Consider the following 26,106-nt stretch of genomic DNA (forward strand, 5'->3'; position numbering starts at 1 on the left):
ACTAGTTTTATATAAACCGCACTACATTTTCTACATACTGTGGAGCTATTCCTGCTTGCTGTCAGTGAAAGGAAACGTTCACATTCAGTGGCGGAAAAACCCACAGTTTCACAGCTGAGGGTTTGCTAGAGTATCAGTTTAATTTCATTCTGCAATAAATATGTATTATTTATGCCTTTTTTTGTAAAATGTCAATTGACGCCGCCCCTTTTTTTTTGTTCGTCTCTTGGGACGGCCCCCAAGGAACCAGATTGTGATTACGTAAGCTTTTATTAGTTTATTATTGATTTATGTTGTCCTGATCACAGGCTAGATCAGTGTTCACTGATCTGTTGCTTTACGGCTGTTGCAAAACTACAACACACAATTTTTTGGGGGGTTCAGCTCTTAGGACGGCCCCTGAGGAACCAGATTGTGGTTACGTAAGCGATTATTGATCTATAATGGATGTAGCTGTTCAGATCACGGTTTACTTCAGCATTCACCGATCTGTCGCTTTACGGCTGTTGCAAAACTACAACACCCAATTTTTTGGGGGTTCAGCTCTTGGGACGGCCCCTGAGGAACCAGATTGTGGTTACATAAGCTATTATTGGTCTATAATGGATGTAGTTGTCCAGATCAGAGTTCACCGATCTGTCGCTTTGAGGCTGTTGCAAAACTACAACACCCATCATGCCCTGACAGCCGAAGGCTGTCAGGGCATGATGGGAGTTGTAGTTTTGCAACAGATGATAACATCTTATACTCCAGTTACATCCAGAATGTCAGTCTGTTGGTTTTTAATCAGTTCCCTATACTGACACTTTGTAACAAACCCTCAGCTGCATGACAAACTACTCAACCTTTGTGTAGGTTTCTAAGCTAGAAATTCTTGTTCACTGACAGCAAGCAGGGATCTTGGAAAAAAAAAATTGCAATTAAAAAATTCTGCAACTTTTTATACACTCGTGCTTGCGGTCAGTGAAAAGTGCACTGAAAAGATCCAACGCTTCTCACAGCTGAGGGTTTGGTACAGTTGTGCACATTTTACCTGCACTGAAATGTAAAAAAGCAGGGGAAAAAAAAAAAGTCTTAAAATGGGGGGAGTAGGTGTTATGTGTTTATGGGCTTACAGCGAATTGTTTCCGTTTTACCAAAAGCAAGCAGAGATCTTGAGAATTAAAGGGACATCATTCCGTTTATGTAAGTGAAGCCAAATAATTGTGTAATGAAAAGTTATGCAACTTTATTTGTATAACTTTCCAGATCGGGGTCAACGGTCATGAAAGTTCTCGTTTCCATACTAACGCTTAACAACTAATGCTTTTTCACAGCTGAGGGTTTGTTACAGTGGTACCATGTCTAGACTATCCCGGGCTGATCTATTTATATCATATATATTTTTATTGGATTATATTATATTTTTGCGCTGCTACCTGTTTATCTTACAGAGGATGGTTTCCATTCACCCACAGCAAGCAGAGATCTTGAAAAAAAAATTTTTAAGTTAAATTATCCTGTTTTATCTTGATTCAGCTTAATCATCATGTAATAAGGTTCTGCCACTTTTTATATAATGTTGCAGATCTCTGCTTGTGGTCAGTGAATTGTTTCTATGCTAAAGCTGAGAGGAAAAAAAAAATCTAACGCTGTTTCACAGCTGAGGGTTTGTTACAGTTGTACAGTCGTCTAGACAATCTGGTCCCCCAGGCTGATACATTTTACCAGCACTGATACATTGTAACAATAGAAAGAATTGTGCTTCTACAGCTTTAGCTTAAAGAGTATTGTTCCCATTCACCAACAGCAAGCAGAGATCTTGAAAATTTTTAAGGGAAAGTAACTGGTTTTGTGTCGATTCAGCTTAAATCATCATAATAAAAAGTTCTGCCACTTTTTATATCACATTGCAGATCTCTGCTTGTGGTCAATGAATTGCTTCCATACTAAAACTGGTGGGGAAAAAATCAAATACTGTGTCACAGCTGAGGGTTTGGTACAGTTGTCTAGACAATCCTGGACTCTAGGCTGATACAATGTATCAGTGCTGGTAAAATGTATCAGCCTGGAGTCCAGGATTGTCTAGACAACTGTACCAAACCCTCAGCTGTGACACAGTATTTGATCCCCCCCCCCCCCCCAGTTTTAGTATGGAAGCAATTCATTGACCACAAGCAGAGATCTGCAATGTGATATAAAAAGTGGCAGAACTTTTTATTATGATGAATCGACATAAAACCAGTTACTTTCCCTTTAAAATTTTCAAGATCTCTGCTTGCTGTTGGTGAATGGGAAAAATACTCTAAGCTAAAGCTGTAGCAGCACGATTCTCTCTTTTGTTACAATGTATCAGTGCTGGTAAAATGTAACAAAAGAGAGATTTGCGCTTCTACATGCTAAGCTTATAGAGGATTATTCCTATTCACCTACAGCAAGCAGAGGTCTTAGAAAAGAGTAAAGAACAGATACACCAAGCAGAGTTTTACAATACGCAGCGGTTACGCTGTATAGGCTGTGTTCACACGGTACAGTTAAAAAAAAAAAAAAAATGATATAATTTTTTTTTTTTTAATACTTTTTTGATGCATTTTTTTCCCCTTGATTTGGGAGAAGTCTTGACAAATACGGCACGGTTGCAGTAAAATGGCGCCAGTCACAGAAAAACGCATTGTGTTCACACAAAGCATTTTTTTCCACCTTTCTATACGTTTAAATCGGGACAAAAATTGTAAAGTAGCAAAAAAAAAAAAAAAACATAAAAAATAAAATGAAAAAACGCACCGTGTGAACACAGCCCAAAACTGGGCGATTCCTTTACAACAGTGAGTCCTCTACCTGTGGCTTTACTGCTGTTGCAGTACTACAACTCTCAGCATTCCCTTAATAATAATAATAATTATTATTATTTATTTATTTATTTATTTTTAATTGCTGTGATTTTACTAAATCTTGGAGAAATAATAATAATAATAATAATAATAATAATAAAAAAATAAAATAAAAAAAAGCATCCAACATAATCATTACATGTGAACATACCCCTAGAGCAGTGTTTCCCAACCAGGGGGCCTCCAGGTGTTGCAAAACTACAACTCCCAGCATTCCCTTATTTAATGTATATTATTATTTTACATTGCTGTGATTTTGCTGAATCTTGGAGACAAAAAAAATCTATATATAATAATAATAATAATAATAATAATAATAATAATAATAATAATAATAATAATAATAATAATAATAATTAATAATAAAATAATAAATAAAAAAATAATAAAAATATAATAATAATAATAATTAATCATCCATCATCATCATCACTACATGCGAACATACCCCAAAAAGCAGTGTTTCCCAACCAGGGGGCCTCCAGGTGTTGCAAAACTACAACTCCCAGCATTCCCTTATTTAAATTTATATTATTATTTTACATTGCTGTGATTTTGCTGAATCTTGGAGACAGAAAAAAAAAAAAATAATAATAATTTTAAATCATCATCATCATCATCATCATCCATCAATCAATCAATCAATCATCACATGTGAACATACCCCTAAAAGCAGTGTTTCCCAACCAGGGGGCGTCCAGGTGTTGCAAAACTACAACTCCCAGCATGCCCGGACAGCCGAAGGCTGTCCGGGCTTGCTGGGAGTTGTAGTTTTGCAACACCTTGAGGCACCCTGGTTGGGAAACACTGCCCTAAAGTCTGGGCCTTATTGGACCTGTACCCCTTCACCGGTAGTCATAGAAGTTTCCATCGGTGGAGGGGGCACAGGCCTACAGGAACGCATGGGAACTGAGTTCCTGCACTTTTTTTTTCCACAGCAGGAACACCATTCCCATCAGCAATTGAGTGGAAATCTTGGGCGAGTTCCCGCACTTTTTTTTTCTTTGACCCCTGAGTACAGGCACTTCCACCGGGGGTCCCCAGCTGCAAGACCCATGAGAAGATGGAGTTCCCCTTTAAGCGCAGTAAAGTTTGCACAGCAGGGTGGATAACAGTAGGATAAGAGCAGTCACTGACCTTGAATGATGTCTTGTCCAGACCATTGCAGTAGGTGAGCCCCTCAGTAGTCATCATGCCCCTCCCGGTGGTCTCTCAGCTCTGATGTGACATGTTACATAGCAGGACGTGAACTGGAACGCTGCGGCGGCGGCTGCTGGGAAGTTATGGGAGCTGCGGCTGAGACTCATGTGAGCGGAATTATCACAACCTGAGGCTAATTTACTGCGCGACCATCTCTTCCTGGTGCGAAAACCCAAATGCTTCATCATACCCTCTAATGGAGATTTCTCATTCTTTTCAATCCTATGGCTTTTATATGACAATTTTATTTTTATTTATTTATTTTTGCTTACTTTTGCTTACATGCCACCTATTTCTCAAATAGTCGCACAACCTTGATAAAGAAATCTCACGTAAGCAAAACGCTTACGGGTGCGTTCACACGCTTTTAGCTTTTGCGGGTTTTTCCGCTGCGTATTTGAAAGTCGGCGGGCTCTTCTTGGCTATCCGAAGCAGATTTTCCGCGGCGGAATTTACGCTGCGGAAAATCCGCGTCAGTCCCTACTGACTTCAACGGGGCTTGTGGCGTAAATTCCTCCATGGAAAATCTGCTACGGACAGCCGAGAAGAGCCCGCCCCCCTTTCAAATACGCAGCGGAAAAAACCCGGAAAAAACAAAGAGCGTGTGAACGCACCCTCAAGGTCCTTTAGGCTGGCCATACAGGTTAAAGGGGTACTCCGGTGGAAAACTCTTTTTTTTTTTTTTTTTTTTTTTTTTTTTTTTTTAAATCAACTGGTGCCAGAAAGTTAAACAGATTTGTAAATGACTTCTATTAAAAAATCTTAATCCTTCCAGTACTTATTAGCTGCTGAATACTACAGAGGAAATCATTTTCTTTTTGGAACACAGTGCTCTCTGCTGACATCTCTGTCCATTTTAGAAACTGTCGAGAGCAGCATATGTTTGCTATGAGGATTTTCTCCTATTCTGGACAGTTCTTAAAGAGGTACTCTGGTGGAAACTTTTTTTTTTTTTTTTTTAAATCAAATGGTGCCAGATAGTTAAACAGATTTGTAAATTACTTCTATTAAAAAAAACCTTAATCCTTCCAGTACTTATTAGCTGCTGAATACTAGTGAGGAAATTATTTTCTTTTTGGAACACAGAGCTCTCTGCTGACACCTCTGTCCATTTTAAGAACTGTCCAAGTAGGAGAAAATCCCCATAGAAAACATATGCTGCTCTGGACAGTTCCTAAAAGGGACCGAGATGTAAGCAGAGAGCACTGTGCTCATGATGTCAGCAGAGAGCTCTGTGTTCCAAAAAAAAAAAAGTTTCCTCTGTAGTATTCAGCAGCTAATAAGTACTGGAAGGATTAAGATTTTTTTAATAGAAGTAATTTACAAATCTGTTTAACTTTCTGGCACCAGTTTATTTAAAAAAAAAAAAAAAAAAAAAAAAAAAGTTTTCCACCAGAGTACCCCTTTAATGTGGGTGTTAATGTCCTTCTCTGCAGACGTATGCACTTTCTATAAGCCAGGTTGGACCTGGAATACATATGCGACTTTTTTCTTCATAAATAGCGACGATCACATTTGATAAATACATGACCACTGCAAAGGAAAAAAATATTAAAATAATTACTAGTTGAGCAGATTTCAGAAATGTGCTTTGGAATAAGCAAAAATCAAAAAGTCGCAGCACGTATGGAAAAGTCGCACATGCGCAAGTACGTGCAACTTTTTTACGCAAAAAAATCTACTACGGAGCTTGATAAATCTCCTTCATAGTCCGTCACCTGATGGTCCAGAACAAGGAGGGGGACACCACAATTGGGATAAAGGGGTTAAGCTAGGGGGGTGCAGAGGTGGAAGTCACACTCAGACTATTGTGCCCAAAGACCCCGAGTCACATAGAAAGACTATGTTGGGGGTGCACATAGTAGACCAGTGGTCTCCGAACGGTGGACATCCAGCAGTAGGAAAACTACAACTCCCAGCATTCCCGGACCGCCAAAATCTGGAGGTCCTTAGTTTGGAGACCACTGGTATAGATTTTACATTGAGGACCAGGCAGAGGTGTAGTAGAGGGGTTCAGCTTCTCTGATCGGAGTCGTTCACTTTTCTTTTCTTCTCCATCTGGCCCAGACCGCCAAGAAGATTTCTTCCAGCCACGGAGTATGCCCTGGCATCTTTGGCTCCTACCTGTTGCCCACTCTCTACAAGAACCTTTTATCATGATCAATTCATACTAAAGTTATACCCAAAAATACAGATTGTGCCCCAGATGATGATCGTGCCCCCTTTGTGCCCCACTCATTAATAGTTAGAGACCCTGAGGCTAAGTTTCCACTTGTTTTTTTTTCTGGCAGTTTTTGGAATACTGTCACTGCAGTCTTTGAGCCAAAGCCAGAAATGTATTCAAAAGGAATAGGACATATAAAGGAAGGACTTATACTTCTCCTCCCTTATGGCTCCACTTCTGATTTCGGCTCAAGAACTGCAGTGGCAGTATTCCAAAAACTGCCAGAAAAAAAACCAAGAGGAAACTTAGCCTTACAAAGTAATACAGTGATCCCTCAACTTACAATGGCCTCAACATACAATAGTTTCAACATACAATGGTCTTTTCTGGACCATTGTAACTGTAAACCAGACTCAACATACAATGTTACGGACAGTCCAGATCTGTGAAACGTGTCAATGGCTGGAAGAACTGACCAAACAGAATGGGCATTCACTGCTAAAACCCCTATATTACTGAAGTGTATGCACTGACTGGTGTCTGGTAGCGCCCCCTACAGTGCAAGGAGGTATTACATGTTCTGTACTCTTTACCTGTATTACTGAAGTGTATACACTGACTGGTGCCTGGTAGCACCCCCTACAGTACAGGGAGGTATTACATGTTCTGTACTCTTTACCTGTATTACTGAAGTGTATACACTGTCTGGTGCCTGGTAGCGCCCCCTACAGTACAGGGAGGTATTACATGTCCTGTACTCTTTACCTGTATTACTGAAGTGCATGCACTGACTGGTGTCTGGTAGAGCCCCCTACAGTACAGGGAGGTATTACATGTCCTGTACTCTTTACCTGTATTACTGAAGTGTATGCACTGACTGGTGTCTGGTAGCGCCCCCTATAGTACAGGGAGGTATTACATGCTCTGTACTCTTTACCTTGCCAGGGTTAGCTGCTCCTTTGGACACCAGGTGAGGGCGGCTCCATGTTACTTTTATAGGACATTGCGTGTACTGTACAGGACCCTGAAGAAGCTCCTGTCCTCTACATAGACAGTGATTACAGCTCCCAGCAGATATTTATCTATATTAGTTATCTACTTATTTTTCTTTAATCCTTACTTTCCTATTTTTGGATGACATTTTGGTGGCTTCAGAACCAATTACCAGATTTCCATAGATATATGGTTTCAAAAGCTTCTAGAAGCTTCTGCATAGAAACTAAGGGGAGTCATGTGACCAATGTTCCAAACAGCCTTACAACAGAATCCACAAGTGGTGGCAGTAAAGAGCAGTGCATTAACCCTTACACATCCATAATACCACAGTATATGTAGGGGTAGAAACGTGACACAGAAAATAGAGGATCATACATGTTTAAAGGGGCACTCCGCTGCTCAGTGTTTGCAACAAACTGTTCCGAATGCTGGAGCCTGCGTCGGGAACTTGTGATGTCATAGCCCCGCCCCCTCAATGCAAGTCTATGGGAAGGGGCCTGACGTCATGAGGGGGCGGGGCTAGCTCCAGCGTTCGGAACAGTTTGTTCCAAAGGCTGAGCAGCAAAGTACCCCTTTAATTGTTGAAGGGGTAGAGCAGAGATGATAGGAACGCGGGATAGGGTAAATCTGAGCTGGTGCCCCCCCCCCCCCCTATTTAGCATTGGTGGGTTCTCAGCCACTGTTAGTCCAGAAAGTTCAGACCCTCACAGGGAACCTACTGTGGTGAGCCAGGGGGTGTGATGTGAGGTGTAAGGGGCAAATGGTGTTGTCTAGAGGTAAATGGTATTAACCCCTCCATGTTTGTGATGCCAGGGCATGATTTAACCTTAATCACCTGAAAGTAACACCGCTAGTCCTAGGTTAGGCAGGGGCAAATAATAGCCCAAGGCCAGGTTAAGGTTAACGGTAGCTTTTACTGAGGCAGACAGGTGATACAGTCTATACAGTTCAGTCGGGATCCCAGAGAGGTGACCAATAACACAGGGGACCTCGCAGCTTGCTGGGACTTGCAGTGACTTGACAGACTATAGGTGCAGGCCGCGCTGAATACAATTGACTTGACTTGACTGAAGATGATGACAGATGATAAAGACGACTTGACTTACTGACTTGTGGCTGTAATTTAGGTTGAGGCCTCCAGATGTGTCGGACACTGACCCTGAGACGTCTGGACTGGACGGAACCTCAGCAGGAAAGAATCACAAGAGAAAGATTGCAGCTCCTCCCTATCTTATAAAGAGGGCTGTGCGAGGAGCCCATAGGCTACCTGCGGGTCACCTGGTGCTCTCTGGGCCACAAACATATGACTTAAAACATGTGACAAACATTATCATGTGACTAACAATCATGTGACCAACGTCAAAGGTCCTTTACACTTCAAATACAACCTATTCACCATTATGGGGGACCGCTGCAGGAGAGGCCTGAGGACATGCAGGGACTCAACCTGACAGGACTGTAGGAGCATATCCCGTACTGGGACACCACACTACTGTGGAGACACCTCTCTAGGCAGTTGGCACCACCATTACTGCTTTCTGCCATTCGGTCCAAGTCTCACAGATTTGTGCACAAAAGTGTGGAAACATGGATTCTGTGAGGGGGCATTTTTAATGGCAATTTAGGGCAGGCATGTATGGGTATAATGCAGGAAGGTTATGACATCTGGAACATGAAGGCTGGCACGACAGCCATGACTGTTTTTGAGCACTATGCTTCAGCACTGAAAGGGTACTCAAAATGGGGCATGTGAAAAGGTGGGTTGGTGGGGTACGTGATCACCTACAGACCTCTACCCACAAGTGGTGGTGCCAACATCTAACCTTTTACAGTAATGACAGTAGTCCTACAACTAAAGGGTGGAGGCGGCATATAGCGGTGGTCCTTAACCCAGTCCTCAGGGCCCACCTACATTCCAGGATGTTCTCAGTTATTTCATTGGAATAGAACAGGGTTTGCCCTGAGGACTGGTGTTGGGCCTTGAGGACTGGTGTTGGGCCTTGAGGACTGGCGCGTTGGACCTTGAGGACTGGTGTTGGACCTTGAGGACTGGCGCGTTGGACCTTGAGGACTGGTGTTGGACCTTGAGGACTGGTGTTGGACCTTGAGGACTGGTGTTGGACCTTGAGGACTGGTGTTGGACCTTGAGGACTGGTGTTGGACCTAGAGAACTGGTGTTGGGCCTTGAGAACTGGTGTTGGGCCTTGAGATCTGGTGTTGGGCCTTGAGAACTGGGTTAGGGACCACTTCCATATGCCACCTACACCTTTTAGTTGTAGGACTAATGTCAGTACTGGGGACAGGTTAGATGTTGGCACCACCGCTTGTTGATAGAGGTGCTGCACACCACCATGTCCCTTCTTCTCGCCTGGTACCATGCTGCCCATACACTGTGTGGTATTGGGCATAACCAATCCTCAGGGAGGAGAGCAGAGGTTCAATGTATTGCCTTAAAGGGGTACTCCGCTGCTCAGCGTTTGGAACGAGTCGCCCCTCCCCCTCACAACATAAACTACTCTAAATGGAATTTTTTTTTTAATTTTTTGGAAACCAGTTGGAGGGATGTCGCCTCATACTTCACTGTCCACTGTCCACGTCACGCCCCCTCCCATAGACTTGCATTGAGGGGCGGGGCGTGACGTCACCAGGGGGCGGGGCTATGACATCACAAGCTCCCGGCACCGGCTCCAGCGTTTGGAACAGTTTGTTCCAAATGCTGAGCAGCAGAGTAACCCTTTAATCCTGTATCTAAATACCTGGGCAAAGGGGCATTTTGGCACACCTTAGAATTTAGCACTAGGGACACATGCCCCATGCCCTGGCGACATAGAGGTTTCAGGCGCCACCTCTGTGGTTTATAGACCCTGGGTTTGCAGCTTCTTCTCCTTGACCTTGAATGGTTGGGAAACTTCTTGTGAATGAAAAGCGAAGCGTATTTGTTCCTATTCCAAAATTTTTTTTTTATAGCTCCAATGTTTGGCAGAAGATGTGGACAGTGTAGTATGAGGCGACATCCCTCCGACTGGTAACCAAAAAAGTCTTTTTTTTTTCCCATTTAGAGTAGTTTATGTTGTGAGGGGGAGGGGCGACTCGTTCCGACTTATATAATTACATGAGTGCGTCTTACAGGAAGTGCAGATTCTTCTACGGACAGATATGTCTTTGTCCCAGGAATCAAATGATAGGGGAAATTAGGAGGATAATGGGAAATACAACAGAGAGGCCTGACTATAATAAGTATAATGTCTGGACGTCTCCTCCCCATGACTAAGCATCCACTTATCTAATGTGCGGAGGTGGATATGCTGGAATTATCTGGGTATATACTGTATATAATATATATGTACAGCTGGTATAAGTTATATATCTCCTGTATATAGTGATATGGACCATGCTGGTATAACCTGTTATATACTATATATAATATATATGTACAGCTGGTATAAGTTATATATCTCCTGTATATAGTGATATGGACCATGCTGGTATAACCTGGGTATATACTGTATATAATTATATATGTACAGCTGGTATAAGTTATATATCTCCTGTATATAGTGATATGGACCATGCTGGTATAACCTGGTATATACTGTATATAATTATATATATGTACAGCTGGTATAAGTTATATATCTCCTGTATATAGTGATATGGACCATGCTGGTATAACCTGGTATATACTGTATATAATATATATGTACAGCTGGTATAAGTTATATATCTCCTGTATATAGTGATATAGACCTTGCTGGTATAACCTGGTATATACTGTATATAATATATATGTACAGCTGGTATAAGTTATATATCTCCTGTATATAGTGATATGGACCATGCTGGTATAACCTGGTACATACTGTATATAATATATATGTACAGCTGGTATAAGTTATATATCTCCTGTATATAGTGATATGGACCATGCTGGTATAACCTGGGTATATACTGTATATAATATATATGTACAGCTGGTATAAGTTATATATCTCATGTATATAGTGATATGGACCATGCTGGTATAACCTGGGTATATACTGTATATAATTATATATGTACAGCTGGTATAAGTTATATATCTCCTGTATATAGTGATATGGACCATGCTGGTATAACCTGGGTATATACTGTATATAATATATATGTACAGCTGGTATAAGTTATATATCTCATGTATATAGTGATATGGACCATGCTGGTATAACCTGGGTATATACTGTATATAATTATATATGTACAGCTGGTATAAGTTATATATCTCCTGTATATAGTGATATGGACCATGCTGGTATAACCTGGGTATATACTGTATATAATATATATGTACAGCTGGTATAAGTTATATATCTCCTGTATATAGTGATATGGACCATGCTGGTATAACCTGGTATATACTGTATATAATATATATGTACAGCTGGTATAAGTTATATATCTCCTGTATATAGTGATATGGACCATGCTGGTATAACCTGGTATATACTGTATATAATTATATATGTACAGCTGGTATAAGTTATATATCTCCTGTATATAGTGATATGGACCATGCTGGTATAACCTGGTATATACAGTATATAATATATATGTACAGCTGGTATAAGTTATATATCTCCTGTATATAGTGATATGGACCATGCTGGTATAACCTGGGTATATACTGTATATAATTATATATGCACAGCTGGTATAAGTTATATATCTCGTGTAAATAGTGATATGGACCATGCTGGTATAACCTGGTATATACTGTATATAATATATATATATCTCCTGTATATAGTGATATGGACCATGCTGGTATAACCTGGGTATATACTGTATATAATTATATATGCACAGCTGGTATAAGTTATATATCTCGTGTATATAGTGATATGGACCATGCTGGTATAACCTGGTACATACTGTATATAATATATATGTACAGCTGGTATAAGTTATATATCTCCTGTATATAGTGATATGGACCATGCTGGTATAACTTGGGTATATACTGTATATAATTATATATGTACAGCTGGTATAAGTTATATATCTCCTGTATATATATAGTGATATGGACCATGCTGGTATAACCTGGGTATATACTGTATATAATAATATATGTACAGCTGGTATAAGTTATATATCTCCTGTATATAGTGATATGGACCATGCTGGTATAACCTGGTATATACTGTATATAATATATATGTACAGCTGGTATAAGTTATATATCTCCTGTATATAGTGATATGGACCATGCTGGTATAACCTGGTATATACTGTATATAATATATATATGTACAGCTGGTATAAGTTATATATCTCCTGTATATAGTGATATGGACCATGCTGGTATAACCTGGTATTTACTGTATATAATATATATGTACAGCTGGTATAAGTTAAATATCTCCTGTATATAGTGATATGGACCATGCTGGTATAACCTGGGTATATACTGTATATAATATATATGTACAGCTGGTATAAGTTATATATCTCCTGTATATAGTGATATGGACCATGCTGGTATAACCTGGTATATACTGTATATAATATATATGTACAGCTGGTATAAGTTATATATCTCCTGTATATAGTGATATGGACCATGCTGGTATAACCTGGTATATACTGTATATAATATATATGTGCAGCTGGTATAAGTTATATATCTCCTGCATATAGTGATATGGACCATGCTGGTATAACCTGGTATATACTGTATATAACATATATATGTACAGCTGGTATAAGTTATATATCTCATGTATATAGTGATATGGATCATGCTGGTATATACTGTATATAATTATATATGTACAGCTGGTATAAGTTATATATCTCCTGTATATATAGTGATATAGACCATGCTGCTATAACCTGGTATATACTGTATATAATATATATGTGCAGCTGGTATAAGTTATATATCTCCTGTATATAGTGATATGGACCATGCTGGTATAACCTGGTATATACTGTATATAATATATATGTACAGCTGGTATAAGTTATATATCTCGTGTATATAGTGATATGGATCATGCTGGTATATACTGTATATAATTATATATGTACAGCTGGTATAAGTTATATATCTCATGTATATAGTGATGTGGATCGTGCTGGTATATATTGTATATAACATATATGTACAGCTGGTATAAGTGATATCTCCTGTATATAGTGATATGGACCATGCTTGTATAACCTGGTATATGCTGTATATAATGATATATGTACAGCTGGTATAAGTTATATATCTCCTGTATATAGTGATATGGACCATGCTGGTATAACCTGGTATATACTGTATATAATATATATGTACAGCTGGTATAAGTTATATATCTCCTATATATAGTGATATGGAGCATGCTGGTATAACCTGGTATATAATGTATATAATTATATATGCACAGCTGGTATAAGTTATATATCTCATGTATATAGTGATATGGACCATGCTGGTATAACCTGGGTATATACTGTGTATAATTATATATGTACAGCTGGTATAAGTTATATATCTTCTGTATATAATGATATGGACCATGCTGGTATAACCTGGTATATACTGTATATAATTATATATGTACAGCTGGTATAAGGTATATAGTGATATGGACCATGCTGGTATAACCTGGTATATACTGTATACAATATATATGTACAGCTGGTATAAGTTTTATATATCTCCTGTATATAGTGATATGGACCATGCTGGTATAACCTGGGTATATACTGTATATAATTATATATGTGCAGCTGGTATAAGTTATATATCTCCTGTATATAGTGATATGGACCATGCTGGTATAACCTGGGTATATACTGTATATAATATATATGTACAGCTGGTATAAGTTATATATCTCCTGTATATAGTGATATGGACCATGCTGGTATAACCTGGTATATACTGTATATAATATATATATATATATATATATATATATGTACAGCTGGTATAAGTTATATGTCTCCTGTATACAGTGATATGGACCATGCTGGTATAACCTGGTATATACTGTATATAATTATATATGTACAGCTGGTATAAGTTATATATCTCCTGTATATAGTGATATGGACCATGCTGGTATATACTGTATACAATATATATGTACAGCTGGTATAAGTTATATATACTGTATATAGTGATATGGACCATGCTGGTATAACCTGGTATATACTGTATATAATTATATATGTACAGCTGGTATAAGTTATATATCTCTTGTATATAGTGATATGGACCATGCTGGTATAACCTGGTATATACTGTATACAATATATATGTACAGCTGGTATAAGTTATATATCTCCTGTATATAGTGATATGGACCATGCTGGTATAACCTGGTATATACTGTATATAATATATATGTACAGCTGGTATAAGTTATATATCTCCTGTATATAGTGATATGGACCATGCTGGTATAACCTGGTATATACTGTATATAATATATATGTACAGCTGGTATAAGTTATATATCTCCTGTATATAGTGATATGGACCATGCTGGTATAACCTGGGTATATACTGTATATAATTATATATGTATAGCTGGTATAAGTTATATATCTCCTGTATATAGTGATATGGACCATGCTGGTATAACCTGGGTATATACTGTATATAATTATATATGTATAGCTGGTATAAGTTATATATCTCCTGTATATAGTGATATGGACCATGCTGGTATAACCTGGGTATATACTGTATATAATATATATGTTTGGTATAAGTTATATACGGTATGTCCTGTATATAATGATATGGTAAGTTATACATATAAAATAAAATGCTGTCCATGTTGACATGACTACATCACAATCACCCATATTACAGTGCCCTTACCCATCTGTAAGTCTAATGACCCAACAAACTAAATCATAGATCTCTATAACATTGTTAGTTTAGGTCATTAGATCCTTCCTCAGGCCTGGACAATTGGCTGTATTATAGTTGAATGAGTTCATTGTGATCCCAGTTAAAATGTTTATATAATTATAGGACCCCAAACTGTGCCAATGGGTCCCAAATGAACTGTGTTACGTCCCCCACTCCCCTTGGAATAGAGAGGAAGGAGCCAGCGCTACTGTACATTATGGGGGAGATTTATCAAAACCTGCCCAGAGGAAAAGCTGCTGAGTTCCCTATAGCAACCAATCAGATCACTGCTTTCATTTTTCAGAGGCCTAAAGTTGCTGAGTTGCCCATAGCAACCAATCAGATCGCTTCTTTCATTTTTCAGAGGCCTAAAGTTTCTGAGTTGCCCATAGCGACCAATCAGATCGCTTCTTTCATTTTTCAGAGGTCTAAAGTTGCTGAGTTGCACATAGCAACCAATCAGATCGCTTCTTCATTTTTCAGAGGCCTTAAGTTGCTGAGTTGCCCATAGCAACCAATCAGATCGCTTCTTTCATTTTTCAGAGGCCTAAAGTTGCTGAGTTGCCCATAGCAACCAATCAGATCGCTTCTTTCATTTTTCAGAGGCCTAAAGTTGTTGAGTTGCCCATAGCAACCAATCAGATCACTTCTTTCATTTTTCAGAGGCCTAAAGTTGCTGAGTTGCCCATAGCAACCAATCAGATCGCTTCTTTTATTTTTCAGAGGCCTAAAGTTGTTAGGTTGCCCATAGCAACCAATCAGATCGCTTCTCTCATTTTTCAGAGGCCTAAAGTTGCTGAGTTGCCCATAGCAACCAATCAGATCGCTTCTTTCATTTTTCAGAGGCCTAAAGTTGTTAGGTTGCCCATAGCAACCAATCAGATCGCTTCTTTCATTTTTCAGAGGCCTAAAGTTGCTGAGTTGCCCATAGCAACCAATCAGATCGCTTCTTTCATTTTTCAGAGGCCTAAAGTTGTTGAGTTGCCCATAGCAACCAATCAGATCGCTTCTTTCATTTTTCAGAGGCCTAAAGTTGCTGAGTTGCCCATAGCAACCAATCAGATCGCTTCTTTCATTTTTCAGAGGCCTAAAGTTGTTGAGTTGCCCATAGCAACCAATCAGATCGCTTCTTTCATTTTTCAGAGGCCTAAAGTTGCTGAGTTGCCCATAGCAACCAATCAGATCGCTTCTTTCATTTTTCAGAGGCCTAAAGTTGCTGAGTTGCCCATAGCAACCATTCAGATCGCTTCTTTCATTTTTCAGAGGCCTAAAGTTGTTGAGTTGCCCATAGCAACCAATCAGATCGCTTCTTTCATTTTTCAGAGGCCTAAAGGCCTCTGAAAAATGAAAGAAGCGATCTGATTGGTTGCTATGGGCAACTCAACAACTTTTCCTATGAGCGGGTTTTGATAAATCTCTCCCTATGTCACTACCCACCATAATCTCAGGAGTAGGCCTGGTGTGATGTTCCCTCGTGAAGGCCTCTTCATGGTGCTGCCCATGTGGTCACCAGGCCAAACTATCATTGTGTTTGAGACAAAACGACTAAATTCTGAAGAGGATAGACCTCCACTCCAGCCTTCTTGCTCTGCCCCATGAAAACTTTTGTGAGGTCAATGGACACCTGTCGTCTGGCTCGTGGCCCAATGTTGTTCAAGCGTCTTCTGATAGTTGCATAGACCGGTCTTTGTTGGTATGTGAGATTCCTCTTCACCCGCAGTACAGAATGGATCACTAGGCACCATTCTTCCTGACCGTCCATCCATGCTGAGGTTCTCCTCTGTGGACCTTCTGCTGTGTTTCCAATTCATCATTGGTCTCCTCAACCACTGGGACCCGCAACGTTGAACAGCGCTGAAATCTCAGGCTATGTGTGTTCATATCCTGTCCCTCTCAGTTTTAGACAAGTGGTGATAACTAGATCATCGATGATCAGAAGACATCCCACAATCCCACTGGACCGACCTGATCTCTGATGATTCAGGTCGCTGATAGAATTTGGTTTTTCCTCTGGCTTTTATATTATTGAAGCTCCTCCCACATGCCACAGATTGGCGCTAGGGGCTTGTCAACGTGCAGATCTTAGCGAAACCGCTACTTCCTTGTGACCGGTCTTTCTTAGTGTTGTGATTTTGATGCTGTGGGTTAGCGGGAGACCTGGAGAAACTCAACTAATTATAACTGGTATGTGGCAGTGACATCTATTGCAAGTAGGTGTAGTTTTCCTTCTAAATGATCTCCATCAACCTTACCTCCATTGTCTTCTCAAGATATTTATCCCTTAAAGGACCATGGACCATTTCATGAAGGACCATGGACCATGTCCGCCTCTTGAAGGACCATGTCCGCCTCTTGAAGGACCATGTCCGCCTCTTGAAGGACCATGTCCGCCTCTTGAAGGATCATGTCCGCCTCTTGAAGGATCATGTCCGCCTCTTGAAGGATCATGTCCGCCTCTTGAAGGATCATGTCCGCCCCTTGAAGGATCATGTCCGCCTCTTGAAGGATCATGTCCGCCTCTTGAAGGATCATGTCCGCCTCTTGAAGGACCATGTCCGCCTCTTGAAGGACCATGTCCGTCTCTTGAAGGACCATGTCCGTCTCTTGAAGGACCATTGTATACAACCACAAAACCAAGTTGATATTAAATCTTAAAAAATGTATTTTTATTATATTCCATTAAAAAAACATATATATCGTGCATGATGATATTTACAGGGTTACAGACATGAAAACTGCCAGGACCAGCATCACATTCCAGATGCAACTAACTGCTGAAGGTAACCAACATTGTATAGTACACTATCATATATATGAATTTATGTACCAGGACTGTATGCAAAATTGGACACCGTATGGCACTATAGCATTCCCAAGTAGGGGTAAACACTACACGATGGCCATAAATAATACTGAAGTCATGCTACATTGCAAAAAATGGCATATCAAAATTTCTGCATTGTTTCTTACCCATGTGCACTGTTGATGCTGTGCCTGGACCATAGGGTCCATATATATGTTTTTTTTTATGGAATATAATAAAAATATATTTTTTAAGATTTAATATCAACTTGGTTTTGTGGTTGAATCCAATAGTTGTCTATATCAAGTTGTTCTACTATGGTAGATAATGTGAGTCCAATTATGTTGCCGTAGCATTATGCATGATAATAGGGGCATTAATCGGCATAGCCGCTTGGAGCTATATGGTATAACGTGGATATTCTGGATGGACCACGTCCGTCTCTAAGGACCACGTTCATTTCTTGCTGATGTCTTGAGCTTGTAGAGATTGTGTGGGTCAAGCTGGTAAGGCCCAAAGCAGCCCCTATGGCCATCAGCCTAATAACCCCATGGGCTGTATACGAGAATTGTGACGTGTCCATCTTTTAGGAACTTAGAACCTGATGAAGAACGTGTTCTATCAGACTTGGCCTTCACGACTCTGTACAGGGAACAGGGTGGACGACACATAACAAGGTCAGGAAATGAGCGCGTTATCTAATGAGTGAATATTATCTGATTACCGACTGGTTGAGGGAGTTTCTTTTCTACACATCACAGCGAGCACATGATCCCTGTCCTGTAGATCTGATGGATGGGGGATTACCAAGCTGTCAGTCTGAATTGGGATAGACCATTGGGTCATTTTATGGGTTGAGAAAGCTTCCCTTACTACCATCATTGATTCATTCTTCCAATATCAGTGGCCTGTCTGGAGGATGACTCCTTTATTAATGGGGTACTCCTCCCCTAGACATCTTATCCCCTATCCAAAGGATAAGGGAAAAGATGTCTGATCGCGGGAACCCCGCAGCTGGGACCCCCTCGATCTCTGTGCAGAACCCGGCATCACACCACGCCCCCCTCATTGCAAGTCTCTGGGAGGGAGCGTGGCGGCTGCCACGCCCCTCCCATAGACTTGCATTGAGGGGGCATGGCATGATGTCACGACCCCTGCTGCCCGCTCCAAGCGTTTGGATCAAAATGTTCCGAACACTGGGACAGTGGAGTACCTCTTTAAGTGCTCCTTGCTTTGACAGAAAAAGCATCAGACAATGTCCTAAGGTCCACGTAACCCATGACCATTGCGTAGAACCACATTAGAGGATGCCGAAGGGAGGACATCTAGTTCCACACTGTATTTAACACCGCCATAAGTGAAGACGATATAAGTTGTTTTTATGAGGATCCGCAGCCAATTTGGTTTTTGGAGTTTCTTCATTTTTTTGGGGACGAAAGCTGGGGTTGACAACAAACATGGCCACCATTACATCCACCACAATTGCCCTGCACTGATAAGGCCCCATTCACACTACAGAATTTTTATGCAGATCCCACTTAAATTCGACTCCTATTGATTTCAACCACAAAGTTCACGTTACAGAAGGTCTGTAGCGATTCCATTGGAAGACTGAATATGTTCAACCATCTGGTGGATTCCACCATAGCAGACCCAATTGGAGAGCAACTTCAGAGTCTGATATTGATTCAGATTTAAGGGGTACTTTGCCCCTAGACATCTTATCCCCTATCCAAAGGAGATGTCTGATCGCGGGGGGACCCCCCCCCCCCCCCCCGCAGTTTCTCTGCAGCAAGATCGCCATGCCCTCTCCTGACTTGTGTTGAGTAGTGGGCATGGCGTAGAATCTTCTGGAGCTGCCAGACTTTACCCAAAGATTCAAATCTCCCGCTGCCCCCCCCCCCCCCCGCCAATCTGCTGATCTCTTGCAGGCACCAATTTCATATCATTTCTGCCCCATTTACCTTGCCACAGGAAAATTGTGTAACCTTGAGGAAATTCTGTAGTGTGATCAGGCCTTTACCAGCTTCAGAATAACTCTGATGTACGGGTCTAAATCTGGCCAAAATTGGTGACACATTCTTTCATGTTCCACACGGTCTCTGTTCAGGACTATGTAAAACAAAAAAATACTGGGGTGATGACCTTTGTTCCTCATGTCCATAAAGTTGTTCTCTTTCTAGATTTAAAGGGGTATTCGGAGGGAAAAAAAATATCTTCAAATCAATTGGTATTAGAAAGTTATACAGATTTGTAAATTACTTCTATATAAAAATCTTAAAAAGAGTACATGTCATCAAACCATATTTTGTAAACTAACTCACATTATATTCTCTTAAACCCCTTCAACCCTTAAACAAAAATTTCTGAGCTTTACAAAGCTGTGTGTCTTACCTTTCCCCTTGCTCACATTGTGTGAGCTTCCAGCAGGAGAAAGTGGGCGTTCCCCAGAAGAGGCAATGTCACTGAAGCTCACAAGAGCTGTGCCTCACCATGCCCCGTAAACACTTCCTGAGTTTGGACTTTTGCAAGTCCGGGTGGAGACCAAACTAACTGTTTTACTTGCGCAGGGAACAGAACAGAGCCACCTAGTGGCCGTTTTTCAATCATATAAAGGTTGAGAATTTCAACAGCAAGTAAATAGCAAAGTGTTTTATAATTACACTAGCCGAGTACCTGGCATTGCCCGGTTTTCCCTTCCTTATCCTTGTTGCGGAGGAAAGTCAACAAAGGAGGAAGCTTTTGACGTCATATCCCATCCTCATATATTGTTGTCATATCCCGTCCTCATATCTCAACCTCATATCCTGACCTCATATCCCGTCCTCCTATTTCTACCTCATATCCCGATCTCCTATCCCATCCTCCTATCTCGACCTCCTATCCCATCCTCCTATCCCGACCTCATATCCCATACCGTCTTTGTGAGATGGGGTGTGGCTTGCTAGCCGGACTGACACATTCACCAAGAGATGCAGAGCGGAGCTTGTGGAGTAAGGTACCGGAAGTCCCATATACTTGCATGGGACTTAAAACAAAAACCCATCTTAAGGGTTAATTTAACGATCATATTTTTATTTGACATTTAAGTAATATTTGTACCAGGTATTGAAATATCTCCAGCCGTACAGAAGTTATGTGGGAACATACATTTACCATTGATTTGCATGGGAATTTAAACAAAACCCCGACCCTCGCAAATGGGGGTAGTTAAGGGTTAAATTAACTATCCTATATTTTAAGTGGACATATAAGTAACATGTGACCAAGTATTATCGAAATATCTCCAGCCGTTTGGAAGTTATGCAGTAACATATATTTCCCATAGACTCATATGGGACTTTAAACAAAAACCCCTTTTATCACCCCCTTAAGGGTTGAATTCCCTTCTTATTCCTTGTCTACGTCCTAAAAACAACATCTGTGAAAAAATTCAGCTTTCTAGGTCCAAGGGTTTAGGCTGGGCGTTGATGGTCAGTGAGTCAGGTCTTCTCTTTATATATAGATAAGGAACAATATATTAAAAGTTTTGTTTGGGGACAGGTACTCTTTAACCATTCCAGTACTTATCAGCTGCTGTATGCTCCAGAGGAAGTTGTGTAGTTCTTTCCAGTCTGACCACAGTGCTCTCTCTCTCTGTCCGTGTCCAGAGTCGGAGCAAATGTCCATAGCAAACCTCTCCTACTCTGGACAGAGGTGGCAGCAGAGAGCACTGTGGTCAGACTGGAAAGAACTACACAACTTACTTTGGAGTATACAGCAGCTAAGTGCTGGAAGAGTTAAGTTTTTATATGGAAGTAATTTACAAATCTGTTTAACTTTCTGACACCAGTTGATTTGAAAAGTATTCTACAAATTCCAATTAACCCTGATGGGCTGATCACATTGCAGTCATACCGGGGGAGGCTGCAGGACCTGATGAGCATGTGACACTCCCAAAATGTCATAATATACGCAGCACATGCTTCTCATTGACGGGAGACTCGTGCCCCTGTACTAATCGCCCTTCACGTGTCACATCTGCTATGCTCTATACAGTGTCCAGGGTCATACATTGGGTTTAAGACAAATGTCTACATTGTAGACCTTCCAAGAGCTTCGATTTACTGAGGATTTCCTTTTTGTTTTTGTGGTTTTTGTTTTCAAATTTTTATGGGATCTACAGATAACTTAACCCAGTTAATGTGCCTCTAGCTGTGGCAAAACTACAACTCCAAGCATGCCCGGACAGCCTTTTGCTGTCCGGGCATACTGGGAGTTGTAGTTTTGAAATAACACTGATTTAACCCCTTACTGACCAATTATGTCCAATTCCATCCCAACTTCTTGGAAAAATATTAAGTTAATATGTATTTATTTGTTTTATTTATTTTTTATATAAAAAAATGTATTTAAATGTTTTTATTTATATGTATTTTTATGTATTTAAGTTTTATTTATTTATTTAAATGTTATTTATTAAAATGTATTTATTCAAATAAAATATTATTATTAAAATAAATATTATTATTATGAATTATTATTATAATAAATATTTAAAGGGGTAATTAGGAAATTATTATTATTATTTTTTTTATATCAACTGGCTCCAGAAAGTTAAACAGATTTGTAAATTACTTCTATTAAAAAAATCTTAATCCTTTCAATAATTATCAGCTGCTGAAGTTGAGTTGTTGTTTTCTGTCTGGCAACAGTCCTCTCTGCTGACACCTCTGCTTGTCTGGGGAACTGCACAGCGTAGAAGAGGTTTGCTATGGGGATTTGCTTCTAAACTGGGCGGTTCTCGAGACAGGTGTCATCAGAGAGAACTTAGACAGAAAAGAACAACCTTAACTTCAGAAGCTCTTAAATAATGAAAGGATTAAGATTTTTTTTTTTTATAGAAGTAATTTAGAAATCTGTTTAACTTTCTGGAGTCAGTTGATGTATAAAAAAAAAAAGTTTTTTCCTGGAATACCCCTTTAAATAAATACATTTAAATATATTAATTCAAATTAATGAATTTAATTGAAATTAATTAATTTATTTAAATGTATTTACTTCTGTTGATGTAGCCGTATAAGGTGTTGAAAAACATTTTTTTGATACGGGAGGAAAACCGTGATTCCACAATTATTGGGCAGCTGCGGTTTTGCTTTCAGCACTGTTCACTGTGGTAGAATTTATGTTGGTTGACGATTTTTGAAAAATTGCTGCAAAAATCGTATTATTCACCGTAATTGGGTAGATTGAGGTGAAAACTTCCAAAATTGCAAAAATATTTAAAAATGTTAATCTTTCCAGTACTTATCAGCTGCTATATGCTATAGAGGAAGTTGTGTAGTCCTTTCCAGTCTGACCACAGTGCTCTCTGCTGACACCTCTGTTCATGTCAGGAACTGTCCAGAGGAGAAGCAAATGCCTATATTTACCATAATTCTGCATACTGAGGTGAAAACGTAGGGGGTGATTTATCAAAACCTGTTCAGAGAAAAATTTTCCCATAGCAACCAATGAGATCGCTTCTTTCATTTTTAACAAGGCCTCTGAAAAATGAAAGAAGCCATCTGATTGGTTACTATGGGCAACTTTTCCTTTGCACAGGTTTTAATAAATCTCTCCCGTTATCTTTACAGCAATTTTGGAAAGTTGCAGTAAAAACATGTAAAAAAATAAATAAAATAAAAATGCAGTAAAAATACAACATGTGAAGACAGCCTGTAAACTGCACCTCCATCACAGTTGTGAATGAGGTCCTAGCTTATCATGAGGCATCATGGGTAATAACTAATAAATCAAAGACAAGTGAGGGATTTCTACTTTCTCCATTCTCCAGTGATCTCATAGGGGGCCCCATATGCCAATTATAATACTGGTCTCTTATGGGGAGATGTGTTTTGGGGCCCCCTTAGGCACCAGGGCCCCGGTATGACTGCTACCTCTAGAGCTACGCCCCTGGGGTCATCGTATAGCATAAGGTTATGTGTGGCGTGCAATGTAGGGCAGATGTTGTAACCCTGTGGGCAGATGTTATTAACGCCTTCTTGTCGTGATGCCAGAGCGTGGTTTAGCCTTAACCACCCGAAGGTAATACCGCTGGTCCTGGGCTAGGCACGGGGGCAATGAAGACACAGACGCCAAGTGACGGATAACGGTAGCTTTACTGAGGGTAGACAGATGACACAGTCTATGCAGTACAGCCAGTATCCCAAGGAGGTGACATTTCTGGGACTTGCAGTATGTAGAGAAACTTTAGTGCAGGCCACGGTGTCTATATAGAAGACTTGACTTGACACTTTGAGCTTACTTGAGTTGACTTGTGGCTGCAGATTTAGGCTTGAAGCCAATGCTCCGGACACACACTGAGACAACTGCACTGGACCTCAGCAGGAGCAAGAAGGCTGGAAGAGAGAGATTGCAGCCCCTCCCCTGGTTTTATAGGGGGGCTGTGCAAAGAGCCCATAGGTCACTTGGGGGGGGGGTCACCTGGTCACTAGTGCCTCCTGGGTAACAATCACATGGTAACAGCTATTAAAGAAACAGTACATTTTATTATACAACCATATGTAAATCATGGTGATACTATAAGGGGGACCCCTGGGACATGCAGGGACTCTGCCTGACAGGGCAGAGGGAAAGTACGAGGCCACACCATCCCGTACTGGGATACCACAAACTCGCCCAGTCCTGGAGGGCGGAGAAGCGAAATGACCACATGGGCCACATACAGTCCTGGGGCATTGCACACAACGTCCATATCCAGGCTGAACTTGCTTGAACTGGTAGATGTAAAGCATCCTTGTATATGAAATGTCCATACATGCTCTGAACTTATAAAGACTACTGAAGAATATGACTATGACCTTATATATGACTGACATTATATACATGACTATGACATTATATAGAACATTAGACACAATTCTGACAGATTGGGTTGCCGGAGGCTTTTTGCCCAATGCCTTGGCTACTGGGGTCCCTTGGCATAACACACTTCTCCCCAGAACACTAGATATATAGATTAGACTGGACATTTCTAGACAACAATTGACACTTGTTACCTTTATTTGATACGTGCATAGTGGGTACAGGAATATCTTCTGGCCAGCAAAGTATCCTGAGCACGTGGACACAAGAAGACATTATACATTAGACGTATGACAACTTAAAAACATTTGGATGGACCATTTTATGGTTAGTGCTACAGCCCTAATGAAATGACGGATATGTGTACGTGAATATATATATGTACTCAGTCACTCTGTGTGATACTAACGGTTACTTGACTCTTTGTATCTTGCTGGCAGTTGGCCCTGTGTAGACCTCTAGGACCTACACAGCACTTCCCTCTTCGGGAGCCCTTGTCATGACAGGAGTTGTAGGGGATTCATGGTGATCAAATTCCAGAAGTGGACCTGGTTCTGGACTATCAGGACTCGGGCTGGCTAGCAGAGACACTGGAGACCTGGAAACTGGGGTGTAGACTGGTGCCGATGGTGACAGAACTGGAGCTGGTGAGGTGACTAGGGTTGGTTGCACCAGCCCCTGGTGTGGCAGGACACAGAAGACTGCAGGTTGTCTGGGAGAGAACATGGGGATATCCATGGATGGGTGGATCCCCTCTCCTGGCACGTACTCCCTCACAGGTCTGACAGCTGGTTGAGGAGGTACAGGAGGTTCAAGCAGGTCTTCCTTGAGACATACCACAGCCAGACCTTGTCACCTAACTGAAAGTGTGTGGCGGCGGCATCACTGTTATAGTCTTGCTGTTGCTTTTGCTGAGCCTTGACCATCTTTTTATTGACAATCTCTTTTGCTTCCTAGATTCTTCTTTGATAGTCAGAAACTCGCTCCATGGAAGCTTGTGGAGAGTTATTGAAGTCCAAACGTTCAGTCCTTCGGAAGCTGCCCATGCCGCCACATCATTAAGAAAGGGGTGTATCCTGTGGAACAATGGACTGTATTGTTATAAATTTCCAGCAACTCTGGCAACAATCGAGGCCACTCTTCGTTTTTCTGGATACGCCAAGATGGGTGGTTCTGTCAACAGGTGTTTAAGAGCTCAGAATGCTGTCTCTTGCTCTTTGGCCCATTCAACAGGTACTCTTCCACTGTTTTTCTCCTTCGCCGTATCCCTGAGGAGAGCTGTGAGGGGTTCTGCAATCTGAGTGAAGTGGGTAACGAAGCGGTGGTAGTAGCC

At 40.6% G+C, this 26,106-nt stretch overlaps 2 protein-coding genes across 5 annotated transcripts in view; one reads left to right on the forward strand and one right to left on the reverse strand.

The window, feature by feature from the left end:
• The window catches only part of LOC130267662 (solute carrier family 23 member 2-like), a 42,225-nt gene extending 26,849 nt beyond the window's left edge, over positions 1-15,376 (reverse strand). Inside the window, exon 1 of one of the 4 annotated variants that reach the window (XM_056517730.1) lies at positions 15,339-15,376. Coding sequence is in view for 1 of the 4 variants with exons in the window: in XM_056517721.1 (XP_056373696.1) it covers positions 4,008-4,064 (57 nt within the window). In the remaining 3 variants the exon portion in view is untranslated. Of the gene's footprint in view, positions 1-4,007; positions 4,077-8,336; positions 8,441-15,338 lie in introns of those variants that run through there. The other 3 variants (XM_056517726.1, XM_056517727.1, XM_056517721.1) reach the window with 3 other exon arrangements.
• The window catches only part of LOC130367518 (uncharacterized), a 32,025-nt gene continuing 13,335 nt past the window's right edge, over positions 7,417-26,106 (forward strand). The window contains exons 1-2 of the mRNA XM_056569939.1: positions 7,417-7,559; positions 8,731-8,826. Of these exons, the coding sequence (XP_056425914.1) occupies positions 7,417-7,559; positions 8,731-8,826 (239 nt within the window). The remainder of the gene's footprint in view (positions 7,560-8,730; positions 8,827-26,106) is intronic.

This window comes from Hyla sarda, chromosome 4 (genome assembly GCF_029499605.1).
Source record: "Hyla sarda isolate aHylSar1 chromosome 4, aHylSar1.hap1, whole genome shotgun sequence".
Classification (NCBI taxonomy): Eukaryota; Metazoa; Chordata; class Amphibia; order Anura; family Hylidae; genus Hyla; species Hyla sarda.